The sequence below is a fragment of the Triticum aestivum genome, chromosome 4B, assembly GCF_018294505.1.
Source record: "Triticum aestivum cultivar Chinese Spring chromosome 4B, IWGSC CS RefSeq v2.1, whole genome shotgun sequence".
Lineage (NCBI taxonomy): Eukaryota > Viridiplantae > Streptophyta > Magnoliopsida > Poales > Poaceae > Triticum > Triticum aestivum.
In genome coordinates this window covers 626,419,333-626,439,192 of record NC_057804.1, presented here as the reverse complement: position 1 = coordinate 626,439,192, position 19,860 = coordinate 626,419,333, and the positions used below count along the sequence as shown (strand labels likewise).

Here is a 19,860-nt window from a genome sequence, read left to right as displayed (position 1 = left end):
CTCAAATGCCATACAAAATACTACCCAAAGCGCAGGCTACTACCTCAATTCAAGGAGGCGGCACTGAAAATCAAACGCAGGCCTACACCCCGCCGACAGCACACTGCAGCAAGGGGCTGCGCACAAGACCAGCATTACATAACAAACAGCAACATAGCAAGCAACCCGGGCGCATCAGCGGAAAAAAACAGAGCCTACAAACCATGGTGCAACAAATATAGGCGTCCCAAGGCAAAAAATGGCGCCCAGGGAACGGCGATCAACACAGGAGCCCGTAATCCTCAACCCGTTGAGCGGGAGAAGAGACTTCAACATCTTAACTCGGGCCCCTCCAGCTTGAACTGCATACTTGACCGCCCGTGTCAAATTCATGATACCCCAGGAGCGGCAACCAATCATACCAATAGAGAATGTTGGGTCTTTAAACAAATTGGCAGGCCGGCGCCGGAAGGAGCATGAAGAAGTCCCAGGGCAAGAAGCCTAGATTATCAAGTCTAGGGACCGATCACCCGAGGATCAAACCCACCAAAAAACTCATTTTAGAGTGTCACACAATAGGCGTGAAGGCCACCTAGGCCCTGCCACCCCGGAGATGGTCTTCAGATAGCCAAAAATGTCATACCAACTTTCGGTCTTATACCTCTAGGTAGTATCTACTCAGCACCGCCAGGATACACTGCGACTCAACGCATTATCACCTAAGACCCATGTGATGAAGTCACAATTGCGGTCAAGACCGAGCTTCACCTCGGCGCTGTAGAATATTCGGCTACTTTATTCACTAAAGCAGCGAGTCATGGTTTTTTCAATCGAACCTAAATTCGACAGCCGAACTCCCGGACACCGACAAGGAGTCCGAACTACTTCATGATACCCCAACCTAATCATAGCTCATACAGATCCTTCAGCATAAGCGGGACGGATCACATCCACGGCTCAGCCACTGCTCACACACGCCTCTTAAGCATTATTTGCAGGTTCGCCCTCGCGCACAACTGGACCGGTGACTTGGAATCAGCTCGGACGCACACAGGGGGGATGTCCACCCCACCTGAATACAATCCGGATATTCCTCCGGACTCGCGCATAGCCAACCACCGCCCGGCCCCAACAGGTTCTGCCATCATGCCTCTCTTTTATAACATGCACCGTACTCATACGCATAGACGTATTACTTAAATACAGCATGTAGAGTCATTTGACGCTTATCTGCTATTTCTCAATGACATTTTTTCATAACGGCATCCGAACATCGTGTTATGCCTTTTGAACGTCAGGGACTTCCTTGCACCCGTACTACAGCGACTAAAGTCCGAACACCTTCTCGGTCGTTCGGCACCCCGAACTTATAGCATTATATGCATCAGCTCTGAATCATGTCTTCAGTCATTGGTTGGGTTTGCCCGGCTCTCATGTTTTGGTACCTTACATTCCGCAATATCGGCTAAGGTAGCGCTAGGAGAACTACTGTGATTGTGTCCCGTTTCTGCCGGACGAACGCCTCAGTAGATAAAATGCAGCGTGCGAAGGATCGGTCCACCGATCACGCGCTATTAGAGCCCCCCGTGCGGTTTTCCAAACACCAGGGGTTGCGCCTCCCGTACTCGAATTCCTATGGCTAAGTGAGAGTAATAAAGCCCTATAGTCCGATTGCCTGGTTCGTGTGCTGAACACCTCCTTCATGGACCCAAGAATGGGATAAAGAGTGTTCAGGTGTATCCCGAACACCCCCGTAGTTCCTACGTGGGGGCAGAAGCCGACGACTGGCCAACTCTCAAGACTAACATATTAAACGGCTGTGCAGGAATAAAATTTACACATAACAGGCACCTACGTATAAGTGACTCTGTTTTGCCTTCCAAAGGATAGCAAAACTGCTTTCAGGGAAAAATAATATCTTTCGTACATTCCACGGCCACGAGGCGGGCGCCTCTCAGGACGCCATCATAATATAGTTCGGGCTTGCGGTGCTCCTTCCCCTCCGGCGGCCCCTCGGTCATCAGCTTCTCAGCATCAAGCTTCCCCCAGTGCAATTTCGCACAGGAAAATGCCATTCGTGCCCCTTCTATGCAAACCGACCGCTTAATGACGTCCAGCCGAGGGCAGGCCCTTGCAATCGGCTTCACGAGCCAAAAGAAACTACTCGGTATGGGATCGACGGGCCACAGCCAGATAACCAAATCCTTCATGGCCAGTTTGTCCGCCTGATGCAGTTCGATCAGCTGTTTGGGCTGGTCGACAAATGGCATCAGATAATTCGGCGCCAAATACTGCGACTAGAAGAGCTTCTCCGCAGTTTCCTTCTTCTCAGCTCGGCAGAATTGGACAGCATCAGATATGCTGCGCGGCAAATCCGCAAATGCCCCCGAAAAAAATAGGATTCAATGGGTCACCATGAATCTTCCCTGCAAAAACGTAAGGCGCTCTGAACAAAAAAAAACCTTACCAGCCGCAATCTTCCGCGCCTCCTTGATATCTTTCAGCGCAGCCTGGGCTTCCTCCCGAGCCTCATTAGCGGTCCGGAGAGCTTGGGTGAGTTCGCATTCTTTCAATGATAGACTCTGCTCCAAGCTCTCGCTTCTCCCTACGGCCTCCTGAAGCTCCTGTTCAGCTTCCACGACCCTCGCCTCGTGTTTCTCACGGAGAGCCTGCTCCGCGGCCGCTTTTTTTTCGGCCAAGGCAACAGCCTTCTTGAGCGCCTCAATTTTGGCATTTTCCCCTGGAGTGCGTGATATATATACTTTAAGATAGTCACAACTACTTACTTGTGCTAAAACTTACTAAAAGTTTTCAAAATATACCTCGTTTATCCTCCAGTTGCTTCTTCACTCGGCCAAGTTCCTCTTAGGCCCGCACCAGACTCTGCTTGAGTCCAGACACTTCCGCAGTATGAGAGGAGGCAGTCGCTGCAGACATCTGATTCACAAAAAAAAATATGTCATTAGCTAAGTCTCTTGCGAACGGGAAGTTGATCCCTTGTCCGGTTCTTGTCCTCTCCGAACAGTGTATCAGGGGCTACTATCTATACTATGATAGTCTTCCACACATACCTCCAAGCCTTTTATAAGGCTGACGCAGGATTCATTCAGTCCACTCTCGGCGGCTTGAATCTTTTCTATCACCACGCCCATAAGGGCGCGGTGTTCATCAATGATGGACGCACTCTCTAGTGTTGTCGATAGGCCGCCTGACGCCTTTACTTGGACGGAGGTCGCGGGCGAAGCAGGATCGCACCCTCCAGTCAAGAGGGGTTGCATGCCTGATCTCGGAGCGTTAAGGGTCTCCGGGGCTGTGTCCGGCTGCGGGCCGGATCCACGATCGCCCCCGTCGTCGACATTCATGGGAACCGCCACTCCTGCGTGTCCGGGCCCCGAGGTACGCCCCCCTGGCTCAGGTCCCTTTTTGACGACACCTCGGTGTCATAGCCAGGCTTTAGGGAAGGGGCCCTGGGAGGTGTCTCACTCTCCAAGGCATCGGAACTCAACGAGTCCTCTGATGAGGCCTGTTGGGCCAAAGACCTCACCGACTGTAAAAAGTACGGTGCAAATCAAAATACTACATTCTAGTAAATTCTGGATGCATGAATATGTTGGGATTTCGTGCACTTACGATTTTACCAAGGGCTGGGCCCTAGGATCCCACTCCGGGCTGCTATCGGTAGCCATGGTGGATGCCTCGGGGATGGATGTTCTTCCCCTCTTAGGCGAATCAGCCTCTAAGGATGAGGAGGTTGTCCTTTTCTTCCTCCCCCTCGTAGGGGACTCGGGCTCTTCTTCCTCCTCATCCTTTTCCTCCTCTCATCCTCTTCCTCCTCCTTGTTTTCTCCAGAGGAGGGAGGGTCACTGGAGTCTTCGGACTTCGTGTCCGAAGCACCACGACGATGGAGACCGCTCCTGGTCTCCTTGGCCTTTTTGTTGGCCTCTTTCTTCGGCGCCTTGTAAGGCGCTGGGACCAACATCTTTATCAGAAGAGGTCCCGCCGGTTCTTCCAGCAGCGGGGCCGGACAATGAATCCGTTCCGCCACCTTCGTCAATTCCTAAGGCACCCGTGGAGAAACACATTAAAAAACATCTCCTTGGGACATATCAATGAAACATGTGAATAGCCAAGATATGATGACGACTTACCGGACTGATGGGGTGGGACAATTGGTACCCGCGGTCTGCGGCAGAGTTCGGCCATGGTTTGCCGGACTTAAAGAGCACCTTTCAGATGTCCTTGTGCGAGGAGCCGAAAAGCTCCCGCGGGGTCTGGTGCTCGGCCGAGTCATACTCCCACAAATCACAGCCTCTGTGCTGGCAAGGAAGGATCAGGCGGACCAGCATCACCTGGACCACGTCAACAAGCCTAATGGCCTTGTCCTCCATACCTTTGACGCGCGCCTGGATCACTGACAGTTCGTCGGACGACGACTAGTTCACGCCCTTCTTGGGATAGGACGTGAGCCACAAAGGGGCTCCAGATCGAAACTCAGGAGCAGCGGCCCACTTTTTGCCGCACGGCTCAGTGATATAGAACCACTGTTGCTGCCACTCCTTGACGGAATCGTTGAAAGTACCCGTCGGCCATGTGACCTTGGGCATCCTGCTCACCATGGCGCCTCCGCACTCGGCATGTTTGCCGTTCACCACTTTGGGCTTCACGTTGAAGATCTTGAGCCATAGCCCGAAGTGCGGCGAGATACGGAGAAAGGCCTCGCACACGACAATAAACGTCAAGATGTTGAGGAAAGAATTGGGGGATAGATCGTGAAAATTAATCCCGTAGTAATACATGATGCCGCGAACAAAAGGGTGGAGGGGGAACCCGAGCCTGCGGACGAAATGGGGGAGGAAAATGACTCTCTCATGGGGCTCCGGAGTAGGGACAATCTGTCCCGCCATTGGAAGACGGTGGCCGATTTTCTTGGCCAGATATCCGGCCGCCCGCAGCTTTTTAATATCCTTCTCCTGGACGGAGGAGGCCATCCACTTGCCTCCTGCTCCGGATCCAGACATTTTCGGAGGACCTTTTTTGGTGGGGAGGATGAATGCTTGGGCGCTAGGGCTCGGGCGAAAGGAAAGGGGCGAGCAGAAGTAGAAGAAGGCATGGGTAGAAAGGAGGAGGCTTTTCCCTTTATAAAGGCGATAAAACTTTACGCCTCCCCGCTTGCCTAACGGAGCCTGCTCGTTCCCCACTTACCTTAATTGACGGTGCGGTTGGGTTACCCACGCCCGTATTGGAAAAGATCCCGCGTTAAGGGGACACGATCTCTGCTTTGACAAGACGTGCTGAAGAAACCGCCTCGCGATATGTGCGGAAGCAGGTTGTAAAAACGATTTGAATAAAAACTGGACCGTGGCGTGATAACATTTTTTGAAGAGTTGTCAGCAGATTAGATTCGTGGGTTATTATTCTCTCTACGGTGGCATATGTACTTTTATCTTGCAGAGCCGGACACGGTCCTTGTGTTCGGAATTTATCTTGGAGTATTCGGAGATGGAACCCACCTCGCAATGCCGAAGACAATCTACGCGCCAGACTCATCGTCATTGAAGCCTGGTTCAGGGGCTACTGAGGGAGTCCTGGATAAGGGGGTATTCGGACAGCCGGACTATATACTTTGGCCGGACTGTTGGACTATGAAGATACAAGATAGAAGACTTCGTCCCGTGTCCGGATGGGCCTCTCCTTGGCGTGGAAGGCAAGCTTGGCGATTCGGATGTAGATCTCCTCCTCTGTAAACCGACTCTGTGTAACCCTAGCCCCCTCCGGTGTCTATATAAACCGGAGGGTTTAGTCGGTAGGAAACAACAACAATCATACCATAGGCTAGCTTCTAGGGTTTAGCCTCTCTGATCTCGTGGTAGATCAACTCTTGTAATACTCATATCATCAAGATCAATCAAGCAGGAAGTAGGGTATTACCTCCATCGAGAGGGCCCGAACCTGGGTAAACATCGTGTCCCTAGCCTCCTGTTACCATTAGCCTTAGACGCACAGTTCGGGAGCCCCTACCCGAGATCCGTTGGTTTTGACACCGACACCAGGACTGCTGAAGAAATTCCAGTCGCTGAAGAAACTGTCAAGGCAACCACTAGTGTTGCCCTTGAAGAACAAGTCAGGACAGCTGAAGAATCTGAAGATGTGCCTGAAGAAATTTCTCAAGATAGGCCAACTGCATCAGTTGTGCCTGAAGAAACTGAACCAATTTCCTCTTCTCCTCCTGCACCAACGCCAACACCATCTCCAATTCTTCCTTCTGCTTTGGAAGTCAAGAAAACAAAGGCTACTGAGCGAGCTGCTCTGAAGAAAAGGAAAGCATTTATTTCCTCAGAATCTTCTGCACCCAAGAAGGCGAAGATTTTGACGAGCTCAATTGAGAACCCTACTGATGTTGTTCCTCTCTCAAGCATGCCATCAAAGGAACTTGTTCCTTTTAGTCAAGAATATCATATTCCTGAAGAATCTGCTGAAGAAGATCCCTCTGCTACTTCCATAGAGCAGATGGATGAAGAAATTGAAGTTGATACCCTCACTTCAACTCCCAGGTATCATCGCCAATGCCTTAGTTCACAGCTGAAGAGGCTGGCGTTGAAGAAATGGAAGTGGATGAGGATGTGGACATTGGGAGCACCACATCTGTCATGAATGATGACTTTTGGGCAAGTCAACACCCCAACTCTCCCATGTTCACACCCCTAAAGCAAATTCCTCAGTCCCCAGTACCCACTGAAATTCATATGGGCTCTAATGAAATTCATCCTACTCCTTCCATTCATGAAGAGATTCCAACCACTAGTGCTGATGAAAAAGCTGATGAAGAAATGGAGGCCCAAGCTGCTACTAAAGCAGAAGCTGATATTCCTCAGCCTGCGGCTCAGGAGATTGATATCCCTGATGTTATTCTTCAACTGACAGATACTCCTCATCCAACTTCGAAGAATCCATTCTCCAAGACTCCGAAATTCAAGGCTGGTGCTTTCTTCAACGAGCATGTATTCTTCACTGACTACAATCCCTATGACTCTGCTTGCTTGAGGAGGAAGCGCTTCTGGACTGCGAGCCAAGCCAATTTCTATTCTTCAATGCTCTTCAACAAATACAAAGTCTTCAACCATATGCATATTCTTCATGTTGATATGGAATCACTGCCCTACTTCACTCCAGTCCTCGCTGCTATTCATGATGCTGGATTGCTCAATTTTTGCACAGACATCTGTGATTGGAATGAAGAACTCATTCTTCAATTCAATGCGACGCTGCACATCACTGGCAATGCTAAAGATGTGAACTCGTGGGTGTTGGATGGATGACAGAAAACACTCACTATAAGGCATCGGCAACTGAATTGCTTCATGTCATGCCTGTCAGTCCTCCCCCAGAAGGTGTGCGTTTCATCTATTCTGAAACTGAGCTGTCTGATCATTACATGCAAGTTCTGATGAAGCCATTGAATCCTGGTCAAGCCTCAAGGACAAAATTCCTTGTGAAGGAATTGCAATATGTGCCAAGGACAGTATAACGCATTCTGACCAAGACTTTGAGTCCAATCAAAGGCCACGACTCGAATGATGAAGAAGTCGTTGGCATCATGAAGAATCTGCTATTCAACATCATGCACGGTATTCCCGTGAACTACCATGATTTCTTCATGAGGACTTTGGCGAATGTTGCAATGACTCCTTTTGAGTTGAAGCCTTACGCGCCCTGGATTATGAGATTCCTCAGATCAAGGTATTCACTCAACTACAAAGCTGATACACTCAACCATGGCAGCTACTTGCCCCCAATTGAAGTCCTCAACCGTACATTTTCATCAGTTGATGAAAAGGGAAAGGCCACTGCTATCATTGATGAAGGCAATCGTCCATTGGATGGATAGTTTCGCAAAGCTGCTTCATATTCCACCAATGATGACTCTGCTACTCATGACTCTGCCACCAATGCTTCAAAGCAATGTCCTCAAGCTACAGCTCCAAGGGTGATGACTGATCGCGAGCTTCTCCTCAGTCTTCATCACAAGGTGGATCGCAATCACAAATGGGTAAAGCATCAGTTTGGCGCTATTCTTCACAACATGACTACAACATACAATTCTGTGAAGAAAAACCACTATTACCTCAATGAAGTTTTTGATCACGCCTGGGCTGTTCTGACTCATCTCTATGGTGATGAAGATCTTAAGCAAATGGGTTTCCAACAGGACTTCGACTGGTCTAAACCTCCACCGAAGAAATTCAAGAAATTTGAAGTTCCTCCTTTGGTGCCCAGCTCATATTCCTCATCCCGCGAGACGGATGAAAATGAGGATTTGGACGACACTGCGGCAGGCCCTACTACAACAACTGACGCTCCTCCATCGACATCGTGAAGAAATTCTTCAGGGGCATTAGTCCTGATTTTTCATCCCTTTTGGTCATTTGATGACATAGGGGGAGAAATTTGAGTTGGTCGGGTCTATCTATATGGGCTTTTATTTTTGTTAAGTTGCAACTCTCGCTCTTCTGAAGTGTTTGTTGAATGAGTTGTAAACTTAAGTCCGATGGTGACCTGATACTTTTGCTATGTTTTCTGCATGCTATTTCCTCATCTATCCTATGCAAGCATGCTAAATTACATCAGTCACCATATTTCATCATGCATTTCAAATTCTCCATTCGATATGTTAAATGCGTGTATAAATTATAAGATATAGGGGGGGATCTCCATGATTCTACTCTTCAAGTGTGCATTGCTTCAAAAGCAAAGTCCTCACTATGCACATCTTCAGGGGGAGTTCTTCTATATCTTGTTATCAAATTCCTCAATTCTGAGTACTTTCAATACATATGTTTATCCCCGTTGAAAACTTAACCTATATTGTCATCAATCACCAAAATGGGGGAGATTGTAAGTGCAACTAGTGCCCCTTAGTGATTTTGGTGTATTGAAGACTTATAGGTTAAGGGACTAATATGTTTGTGAGTGTACACAGGCTCTATAAGTCGATGAGGAGTTTGATATTTACAGTCAAAGTCGACCCCTAAAAATGAATGTCTTCAGCTGAAGACTTTGGCTCTCCTGGAGACTTTGAAAATGAAGAAATTGGTGTGACCTTGAAGACTTGGATATTCATGTGAGGATTATGAAGCGCGAAGACTTTTGTTTTCATAGTTTCGTTTTCTTCTTGAGTAATAGGAAACACCGTACTGTTAAAGGGGGTCGAGATAATACTAAGAAAACTGATTTCCAAGTGATGCTCATCTCAAAATCCTACACTTACCCAATCCTTAGAGTGAAGCCATTGGAAATGTCATATCAGTTCAGTCAATTTCTTCAGTGACAGAGACGAAGATCTTCTGGTCCCTGAGGAATTTTTTCTGACTGAGGAGTTAGAAATTCGCCAGTGCGGATTGCCTACACAGTGAGGAACATGATAGCGCTGAGGAATTCGAACCTCAAATATCCGACCGTTGTTGTGCTACGCGCCAGCTATCCTAAAATATCTACCCACCTAATGGTCATATTCTGGAAGGGCATTTATGTCTTATCATGTCGGGCTGCTTCCTAGGCTATAAATATCTGCCCCCTACAACCACTAGCTGGTTGGCTGCTCCGAGAGAAACTGACACTTGTCATTTGAGAGCATCCCATCCTCTGAGGACTTTGAGCGAAAATCATCAAGTGAGGAAAAACCAAAACACCTACAAACCTAAAGTGATTGAGCATCAATGAAGAGATTGTTCCTGTGTGGAACCGACGCTTGTTACCTTTGAGGACTGTGTATCCTCCAGACGGTTAGGCGTCATGGTCTGAGCATCCAAGAGGAATTGTGGATCGCCGAGTGACCTAGTCTGTGAAGGTTTGGAAGTCACTTGTGAAGACTTACCACTACTGTTGGGCGAGATTTACGTAATCTTAGCTCAGTGAGAATACGGTGAGGACTGTGTGTCTGGAATTGTGTGTCCTCGAGTTTAAATATATACTCAGCCGCTCCAACTAGACGTACAACTGTCACAGCAGTTGGAACTGGTCGACCAAATCATTATCTTCACCAAGCCTACTGGTTCTATTTCCTCAACCCTTTCATTTCCTCAGTTATGTGTTGATGAACCTGATCATTACTGTTTGAAGACTTTGACTGAAGACTTTCTATCCTCAATCATATTTCTTCAGTCAGCTTGTCTTCATCCTGCTTATCCTGTGTTTACGCTTCCTATACTCTGTGTTTGTCTCTCATTTTATTATGAAGACTATGATGTTGCTCTGTTATGCTTATACGTGAGTACTTATTCCGCTGCAAGTGGTTCTTCGCTTAGGAATTTCCTCACCCTGAAATTCCTCAGTGAAGAATTCATAAAAATCGCCTATCCCCCCCCCCCTTCTCTAGTCGACGTAACGCACTTTCACAAAGAAAAACTAAAAAAGGCACAAACAACCCTAACAAATCTTAAAGCTTTAATCGGATGGTAGTGATGTATATGTGAGCTAACAATATCACATCTGGTAGGTGTGAAATAGCAATCCTGGTTTAAGGATGCATTTGGTATGATCAAGCTTTTTCAAGGACCCGAATTTGATGAACATGGGTGCGTGCATGCCCTTTATGAATAGTAAATTTGAAAAAAATGCTACAAAAAATCAAAAAAAACTGAATTTATTTTTTAGTATAGATAGTCAACCGGTATACTCACTTTTCACGAAGAAATCACATCCATGGTAATATGGGCAAAATTAACTCGAAGCTAATTGAAGCTATATTAAAAAACATTGTTTAATGAATAGTGTGGTCGCATTTGTATTTTCTTCACTAAAAATATCATGGGTGTCAGTATATCATAAAACTTCACACGTGAGTAGAATGATCAACTAAGGTTCATACCATGAAATTACAGAAATTTTTAGTTTTTCCTAGTTTTTTTATGAATTTACTATTTGAGTGGGCGCGCGTCCATGTTCACCTCCGTATTTTCACTTTTCCAACCAGTTTTTCCCAGCCTTTTGCTAGTACTACTACCTTTGCACCACCAGCATCAGAGTGGCCTAAAATTAAGTTGGTTAGCCAAAACAGCTGTTAAGAAAGTCCTTGTATAATCATAAAGGCAGCACTTGAGCGTGGGCAACCCCACGCTCAAGCTAGGATGGGCGATGTCCGGATCGTGTCCCGGTGCATGGTCCGCCCGGAGCCAAGCATACGCCGGCCCCCGGAGCATAAGCCGGAGACCATCCACCTGACGCCGTGGGATCTCCGGATGTTGGCCGTGGATTACATCCAGAAGGGCGTGCTCCTGCCCAAGCCCCCCGCCGCAACCACCCAAGGACAGGGACCCAGCGTCCCCGTCGTGGACCGCCTCGCGTCGTCCCTGGCGAGCGCCCTGGGCCGCTTCTACCCTCTCGCCGGACGCCTCGCCGTCAACGAAGACGGGGACGGAGCCGGCCAAACCATCTCGCTCCGTTGCAGCGACGAGGGCGCCGAGTTCCTGCACGCCGTGGCGCCGGGTGTCACCGTCGCGGACGTGACCGCTCCGCTATGTATCCCGCGTGTGGTCTGGTCGTTCTTCCCGCTCAACGGGGTGCTCGGCGCGGAGGCCACCACGGGCTCCTGCCCGGTGCTGGCCGCTCAGGTCACCGAGCTCGACGACGGCGTCTTTGTTGCCATGTCGCTCAACCACGGGGTGGCCGACGGGACCACCTTCTGGCACCTGTTCAACACCTGGTCGGAGCTCAGCCGGCGTAGAGTCGACGGCGGCTGCCAGTGCGAGATCTCCTCGCCGTTGCCGGGGTTTGAGAGGTGGTTCCCGGACGGCTGCGCCGTCCCCATCCCTGTACCCTCGGGCAAGCTGGACGACATGGTGGGGCAGCGTCGACGTGCATATGGCCAGCGCCCACCGGTGCAGGAATGCTTCGTGCGTTTCTCCGGGGAGAGCGTGAAGAATCTCGTGTCGAAGGCGAACGCCGAGATGTCTGGCTCAGGCACCCCCATATCCTCGCTGCAGGCCGTGCTCGCGCACCTGTGGCGCGCGGTGTGCCGCGCCTGGAGGCTGGCGCCAGAGCAGGTCACGCGGTACGTCCTCCTCGTCGGATGCCGGGGCCGCGTGGACGGCGTGCCGGCGGCCTACTCTGGCAGCGCAGTGTCGCACGTCGCGGCCGATTCCACCGCCGGCGAGATCCTCGAGAAAGGGCTGGGCCGCGCGGCGTGGCTGCTGAACAGGGCCGTGGCGTCGTTCCACGCGGCGCGCGAGAGGGGGAAGCTCGCGGGCTGGGCCCGGGAGCCCAGCTTCGCGTTGCCGCCGGCGCTCGCGCGGGGCGCCGGCGCTCCCGCGCTGCTGATGACGGGGAGCTCGCCGCGGTTCGACGTGTACGGCAACGACTTCGGGTGGGGCGCGCCGGTGGCGGTGCGGAGCGGCGGGGGGAGCAAGCTGGCCGGGAAGGCGACGGTTTACGAGGGCGGGTGCGGCGCGGGGAGCATTGCGCTGGAGGTGTGCCTCGCCCCGGACGCGCTCGCCAGGCTCGTCGCCGACCATGAATTCATGAGCGCCACCGTGCCGTGATCTCCGTGACTCCGTCTCCCAGGCCGGCCGACCGATTTGCACATGTGCCATGTAATTTCTTTAATTCTTGTACTGATCATGCAACTGATGTTGACCGCATCACCCATATTTGATTTGTTTGATTAATATAATAAATCCGTTCAGTTGCCAGTTGGGTGATCAATTCATAGCGTGCAGCGCGAGCAGTATAGAAAACAGAAGCAAGAACAAAGTTTATGATCCGCTAAGATTGGCCCACAGCCGGTATATCGTGGGAATGGCTAGAAATCACTCGGCTGAATTTTTTATTCGAGGTCAGTCGATTCTTGAACTGTTGGAAGCAAAATTAATGGTCCACAATCTTTCTTCAACCTCTCGACACATCTCCTTCCTTAAGCCACCAGCCACCACCGACCTAACCGCCGCCCCCGCCGCCTCGCCTCCCGCCCTCCTCAGAACCACTCCCTACCGCTGGTCGTCCGCCGCCCCGGTCATCCCTCTAGGGCCCCCTGCACTGAGTTTTTTCTCCGGCGAATGCCCACACCAGCGCCCCACCGCCGGCCCCCACCATCGCCGTCCACCACCGCCCCCACCTTGAATCCTAAGATAGACACTGGGTGATGACGGTGGCCCCTTCCTTCTCTCCGGTGAGGCCCCCCTTCTCCTTGCTTCTTCTTCCTTCATTCAAAAATCAACTGACGCTGAATTTGACTCAGTTGACTGATGTGTAGCTAAACTGTAATATCACACTACTCCCTCCGTCCCAAGTATTTTAAGACAAAGAAAGTATTATTATTGATCATAGCTCGCCCACAGCTGCAACACATGGAAAGGCCCAAAAATTTCGAACGGCGGTTTGTGTGATGCACGTTGAGCCACTAGTGTTAAAACGTAGTAGGGCAAAACTGTGTTCCTCACGTTTCTTAAGTGCTCGCCTCTTTTTTTTTCTGACAATCAATACCATAATATATTTATAGTAGCGAATTATACATGATAGAGATACATGAGTTCTAAGCGATTACAAAACAAAGTCTACAAGAGACGAGCAAACTTTGAGATCTTCAAACTCTTTCTTCTTCCATGACACAATCTTATACTTTTTTTGAAGGCAACCGTAGGAAAAATAACAATGGTATCAAACCACAAATTTGTAAATACCAAAGAGAGTTCTTCCATAGTTTTACTTTGAGCCGCAATGCGAAGGCTGCGATGCACATACGCACCCATTAAAGTAATCAACCAACATTGGCAAGAGTGCCAACACTGGTATTCCAGGGACAAAAAACCAAACATCCGGGTCAATGTTGCTGGTTGCCGAGAGTCCGAATCATCATTGTCGAGGATGTAGCAGCCGGAATAGATATTGCGAGGGCAATCCTCCTCGCGGCGACCATGAGAAAAAATAAATCCAAAACCGATCTGGCAAAGCAAGATCAGAAGGACCATATCTAGACATATTTAATTTTCCAACAACATCATTGACGTTGGGAAGAAGATCTCGTCGTCGAATGAAGGGACGAAGATTACTTATTGTTGATGATGACATCTCCAGCAAAAAGACTACCAAAATTCTAAAGCAATCTAATGAAAACACTACTATTATTAAGAACTTCACTCATAGATCGGTCCCCCACCCCTCCTGAGTCCGCTGAAGGGGGGGACCCGATCTATGGTGGAGGCGGAGGTGATGGCGTCGGCTAGGTTTTTCCTGGAGGACCTCTCGTGGAGGCGGCTGCGGACTTGGTTCAATTAATTATCTGCATGCCTCTGCTGCGCAGCATGGTCAAGATGCATGTTGCCTCATCGGCTGCTGCATCGTGCCACGCTCAGCAAGCCACTGTTGCAAATCCGGCACGGTGGCTGTTGGATGCCACCATGCCAAGGTTTTCAAAAGGAGAGCGCCCCGATGCCGAGCTGAATCTAGTCTTGTACCAAAATTCCTCCTGGGGCAACCATTCTTTTTCTCGAATACGCACGAGTATGTATATATTAAAGGAAGAGGATGAGGACAAGAGACCCTCCACATTGGCGTTTACATGTTACAAGATACATGAGAACCAACTCCACTGGCAAAGCCGAACACTAATCTAGCCTAACTTCTCCCCTCAGCCCACCGAACTAGCCCTCCGAGGATAGGCTCCACATATTCTTTCCCCACTTGTATGAGCATGAGAAAAGAGGGACATCCACGCGCGCTCCTCCTCCGCTGCCCGCCTTGCCACGCCTCGCCTCGCCTCGTCACGATGCGCTGCGGGTTGCGGGTTGCGGGAATGAGCCGAGCCGATGTCTAAATTTTTGCCACGCACTACGGGTATATGAAAGGTCACTCGGAAGCTGAAACATTTTTCTGTAGTGGACACTGAATCCGAACGGCGCGCCTCTTTGGCTGCTGCCTGTTCGTTTCGTCTCCCGCATTCCCTTCAGCTCCCGGCGCAGCCTCTCACCTCCTTCTCTTGCGCCTATAAAAGGGAGGTCGCTCCTCTCAGAGAGACGCACCAGAACTACTCCTTCCCTTGCCATCGGTTCCATCTCTGAGCTGCTGCTGTCTTCCTCATCCCGACTTGCGGCGTGCATCGCACGTCGGGACAGTAGGCCTCCGAGACCGCACCTTTTGAGTCATGTACAGGAGAAGGGTGATAAGGTTTTTGGGGAGCGCTCAGCGCGACTACTGGCTGCTTCATCACGGACGATCCGGTCGCCGACGACTACTTCCCCGACGACGACTTCTTCCCTGACGTCCACGGCCTCCTCGACGACATGGCAGGCGAGGACACCGACCCCAAGTCCAGCGCTTCTGCTGCTGCTGTGTCGTACGTGTTCTTCTCCTTTCTGTTAGAAGTCCTGCTACAGTTCTTGGCTCTAGTTTCTGCTACGTATGTTAGGTTCTATGTCGTATAAGCAACTTCATCTAGTATCTGTTCTAGATGTGTTTAGCTCAAGTTCATATATGCAGACGATGTTTACCTTCTCTCTGTCAGATTGCATGACTTGCTTTATATTTGCTATTTTAGTCATGATTTATCTAGTATTTCCATTAGCAAAATTATTTGGTAAATTGCTCACATTTCCAACAATCCAAAAACCTTATTATAGGCAATTTACCCCAAGTGGTTTTGCTGCTTCCATGAGACCTCCTATGTTTGAGGGTATCCACTATAAGAGATGGCGTGTGAGAGCAGTCTTATGGTTTCAGACTATGAGCTGCTATGACGCCACTCTTGGCAAACCTGAAGGAGAGCAAGATGCCCAACAGGCACAAGCTTTTCAGAAAATGGATACCTTGTTTAAGGCTGCTCTCTTGAGTGTTCTTGGTGAGAACATAGTTGATGCTTATGCGTCAATTTATAATGGAAAAGATATGTGGAATGCACTCGAGGCCAAGTTTGGGGTCTCAGATGCTGGCACTGAGCTGTACACAATGGAGCAATTCTATGACTACAGGATGACTGAAGAGCGCTCCGTGGTTGAGCAGGCTCATGAGATACAGTCATTTGCTAGAGAACTTGAGCACTTCAATTGTATCCTACCGGACAAGTTTATTGCCGGAGGTATCATCACTAAGCTTCCTCCCACATGAAGGAACTTTGCTACCTCACTGAAGCATAAGAGGCAGGAGTTTTCCATTCCGGATCTCATAGGTACTCTTGATGTGGAAGAAAAGGCGAGAGCAAAGGACAACCGTGCTAGAGGTATTGAGGGAGGTTCTAGTGCCAATCTGGTACAGAAGAAGAACTTTCAGCCCCACAAGTTCAAGAACAAGGGCAAGTTTGATGGTAAAGCAAAGTTTGATGGGAAGAACAAGGCTGTGCAGCACACGAACTTCAAGAATAAGAATGACAAGAAGAAAGGTGCTTGTCATGTGTGTGGAGATCCTGATCATTGGGCTCCTAGTTGCCCCAATCGCTATGACAAGCGTCATCCTGGGAAAGGTGGCAAGACCGCTAATGTTGTCACTGGAGACACTGACATGAAGGATGCTGGGTATGGTATATTTCCCACTATTCTTTCAGTATGTCATTCTCCTGATTGGTTGATTGACACGGGTGCTAATGTGCATGTATGCGGTGATATTTCCATGTTTTCGTCTTATCAGACCGCAGGGACTTCAACCATGCTAATGGGCAACGGTTCAAGTGCTTCTGTTCGTGGTGTTGGCACGATCGATCTAAAGTTTACTTCAGGGAAGATCGTGCGGCTGAAGAACGTGCATTATGTCCCCTACGTCAATAAAAATCTTGTTAGCGGATCTCTTCTGTGTAGAGATGGCTATAAGCTTGTCTTTGAGTCGAATAAATTTGTAATATCCAAGTATGGAACCTTTGTTGGTAAAGGCTATGAGTCAGGAGGCCTGTTTCATTTACCTTATCAGACGTTTGCAATAAAGTTGTTAATCATATTTGCAACAATAGTGAATCAAATGTGTGGCATTCACGTCTTTGTCATGTTAACTTTGGTTGCATGACGCGACTAGCGAAGTTGAACTTAATCCCTAGTTTCATCACTGTCAAGGGATCTAAGTGTCAAGTGTGTGTGCAAGCTAAGCAACCTCGTAAGTCTCACGTGACTGCAGAGACGAGAAATCTTGCACCACTAGAACTTATACATTCAGATCTATGTGAAATGAATGGTGTTTTCACAAAAGGTGGAAAGAAATATTTCATGACGTTAATTGACGACTCCACTAGATACTGCCATGTGTATCTTCTGAAATCTAAGGATGAGGCTTTGAACTTTTTCAAGATCTACAAAGCTGAAGTGGAAAACCAACTTGATCGAAAAATCAAGAGGCTTAGGTCCGACCGTGGTGGAGAGTATTTTTCCAATGAATTTGATGCTTTTTATGCGAAACATGGTATAATCCATGAGAGGACGCCTCCCTACTCACCTCAGTCAAATGGGGTGGCCGAAAGAAAGAACCATACTCTAACTGATTTGGTTAACGCCATGTTAGACACATCGGGTCTCTCCAAGGCATGGTGGGGGGAGGCGATATTGACAGCATGTCATGTCCTAAATCGAGTCCCCACAAAGAACAAAGAGATAACTCCATTCGAGGAATGGGAGAAGAAAAGGTTAAAATTCTCTTATTTGCGAACATGGGGTTGTTTGGCAAAAGTCAATGTACCAATTCCAAAGAAGCGGAAGCTGGGACCAAAAACAGTTGATTGTGTTTTCCTAGGATATGCTTTTCATAGCATTGGTTATAGATTCTTGGTTGTAAAATCTGAGGTACCTGACATGCATGTCGGTACGATCATGGAGTCGAATGATGGGACATTCTTTGAAGATATCTTTCCCATGAAGGATATGGCTACCTCATCTAATCAGGAGATGCCAAGTTCATCGAATCAGGAACCAGTTAAAATTACTGAACCTGCCATTTTGATGGAACACTTTGAAAGTCCTGTGGAGGATAACAATGAAGTTCCTACTAGGAACAAGAGACAGAGGACTGCAAAGTCTTTTGGTGATGATTTTCTTGTGTATCTCATAGATGACACTTCCGGTTCTATTTCAGAGGCCTATGCATCTGAAGATGCTGACTACTGGAAGGAAGCAGTTCGTAGTGAGATGGATTCCATCTTGGCGAATGAAACTTGGGAGATAACCGATCGTCCTTATGGGTGCAAACCTATAGAATGCAAATGGGTATTCAAGAAGAAGCTTAGGCTTGATGGTACTATTGAAAAGTACAAGGCTCGGCTCATGGCTAAGGGTTATACCCAAAAGGAAGGTGAAGATTTCTTTGATACTTACTCACCTGTGGCTCGACTGACCACTATTCGAGTTCTACTTTCACTAGCTGCCTCACATGGTCTTCTCGTTCATCAAATGGATGTTAAGACTGCTTTCCTAAATGGAGAGTTGGATGGGGAAATTTATATGGAACAACCAGATGGGTTTGTAATAGATGATCAGGAAGGGAAAGTGTGCAAGTTGCTGAAGTCTTTATATGGACTCAAGCAAGCACCCAAACAGTGGCATGAGAAGTTCGAAAGAACTTTAACAGCTGCAGGCTTTGTTGTGAACGAAGCTGACAAATGTGTGTACTATCGCCATGGTGGGGGTGAGGGAGTTATGCTTTGCTTGTATGTTGATGACATATTAATTTTCGGAACAAATCTGAATGTTATTAAGGAGGTCAAGGATTTCCTATCTCGTTGTTTTGAGATGAAGGATTTAGGAGTGGCTGATGTCATTCTGAACATCAAGTTGTTGAGAGACGATGATGGTGGGATTACATTGCTTCAATCTCACTATGTGGAAAAGATCTTGAGTCGCTTTGGCTACAGTGACTGCAAGCCCTCTCCAACACCATATGATGCTAGTGTGTTGCTTCGAAAGAATCGAAGAATTGCTAGAGACCAATTGAAATATTCACAGATTATTGGCTCGCTTATGTACTTAGCCAGTGCTAGGAAACCTGACATCTCTTTTGCTGTTAGCAAACTGAGTCGGTTTGTCTCAAAACCAGGAGATGTGCATTGGAAAGCTCTAGAGAGAGTTTTGCGTTATTTGAAAGGCACTTCAAATTATGGAATTCACTACACTGGGCATCCAAAGGTGCTTGAAGGGTATAGTGACTCAAACTGGATCTCAGATGCTGATGAGATAAAGGCCACGAGCGGTTATGTGTTCACTCATGGAGGCGGCGCTGTTTCTTGGAAGTCTTGCAAGCAAACCATCTTAACGAGGTCAACAATGAAAGCAGAACTCACAGCACTAGATACAGCTACGGTCGAAGCAAATTGGCTTCGTCGGCTCTTGAATGACTTGCCGATAGTTGAGAAACCTGTACCGGGTATCCTTATGAACTGTGACAATCAAACTGTGATCACTAAAGTGAGCATCTCAAAGGATAACATGAAGTCATCAAGACACGTTCAGAAAAGGTTAAAGTCTGTCAGAAAAATGAAAAACTCCGGAGTTATTGCATTGGATTATATCCAAACGTCTAAAAATCTGGCAGATCCTTTTACTAAGGGTTTATCACGTAATGTGATAGATAATGCATCGAGGGAGATGGGAATGAGACCCACAATATGAGTTGTTCACAGTGGTAACCTATTCTTTGTGATCGGAGATCCCGTGAATTAGATGTGGAAGACAAGTTGTTGGTCAACTGAGAGGAAAGTATCCTTACTGTTAAAAATACCACTCCATGAAGATGCAATACTCTCCTAATCTGCATGGCAGGTTGATGTATATCTTAATGTGTTCTAAGTGGCTTTTTGAAGCTGAGATATTGTCCTGCAGAACATCTTTTGAAGAACGCACATATATGAGTCTGATTGTTAAACATCGCAATCTATGAGAGTAGGGTTCTCTCTAGTAAACTCATGAAAGGTCACGGAGTATGACGCATAAG

General features: G+C 48.2%; 1 protein-coding gene across 1 annotated transcript; it reads left to right on the top strand.

Moving 5' to 3' along the window:
- The first annotated feature begins 11,091 nt into the window (after positions 1 to 11,091).
- LOC123089468 (uncharacterized acetyltransferase At3g50280-like) lies at positions 11,092 to 12,655 on the top strand. Its single transcript, XM_044511143.1, has one exon. The coding sequence runs from the start codon at positions 11,103 to 11,105 to the stop codon at positions 12,510 to 12,512; it is 1,410 nt and encodes a 469-aa protein (XP_044367078.1). The 5' UTR covers positions 11,092 to 11,102; the 3' UTR covers positions 12,513 to 12,655.
- The last annotated feature ends 7,205 nt before the right edge of the window (positions 12,656 to 19,860 follow it).

Coding starts and splice junctions, on each gene's coding strand:
- LOC123089468 (XM_044511143.1), top strand. CDS start 11,103: ATGGGCGATGTCCGGATCGTGTCCCGGTGCATGGTCCGCCCGGAGCCA.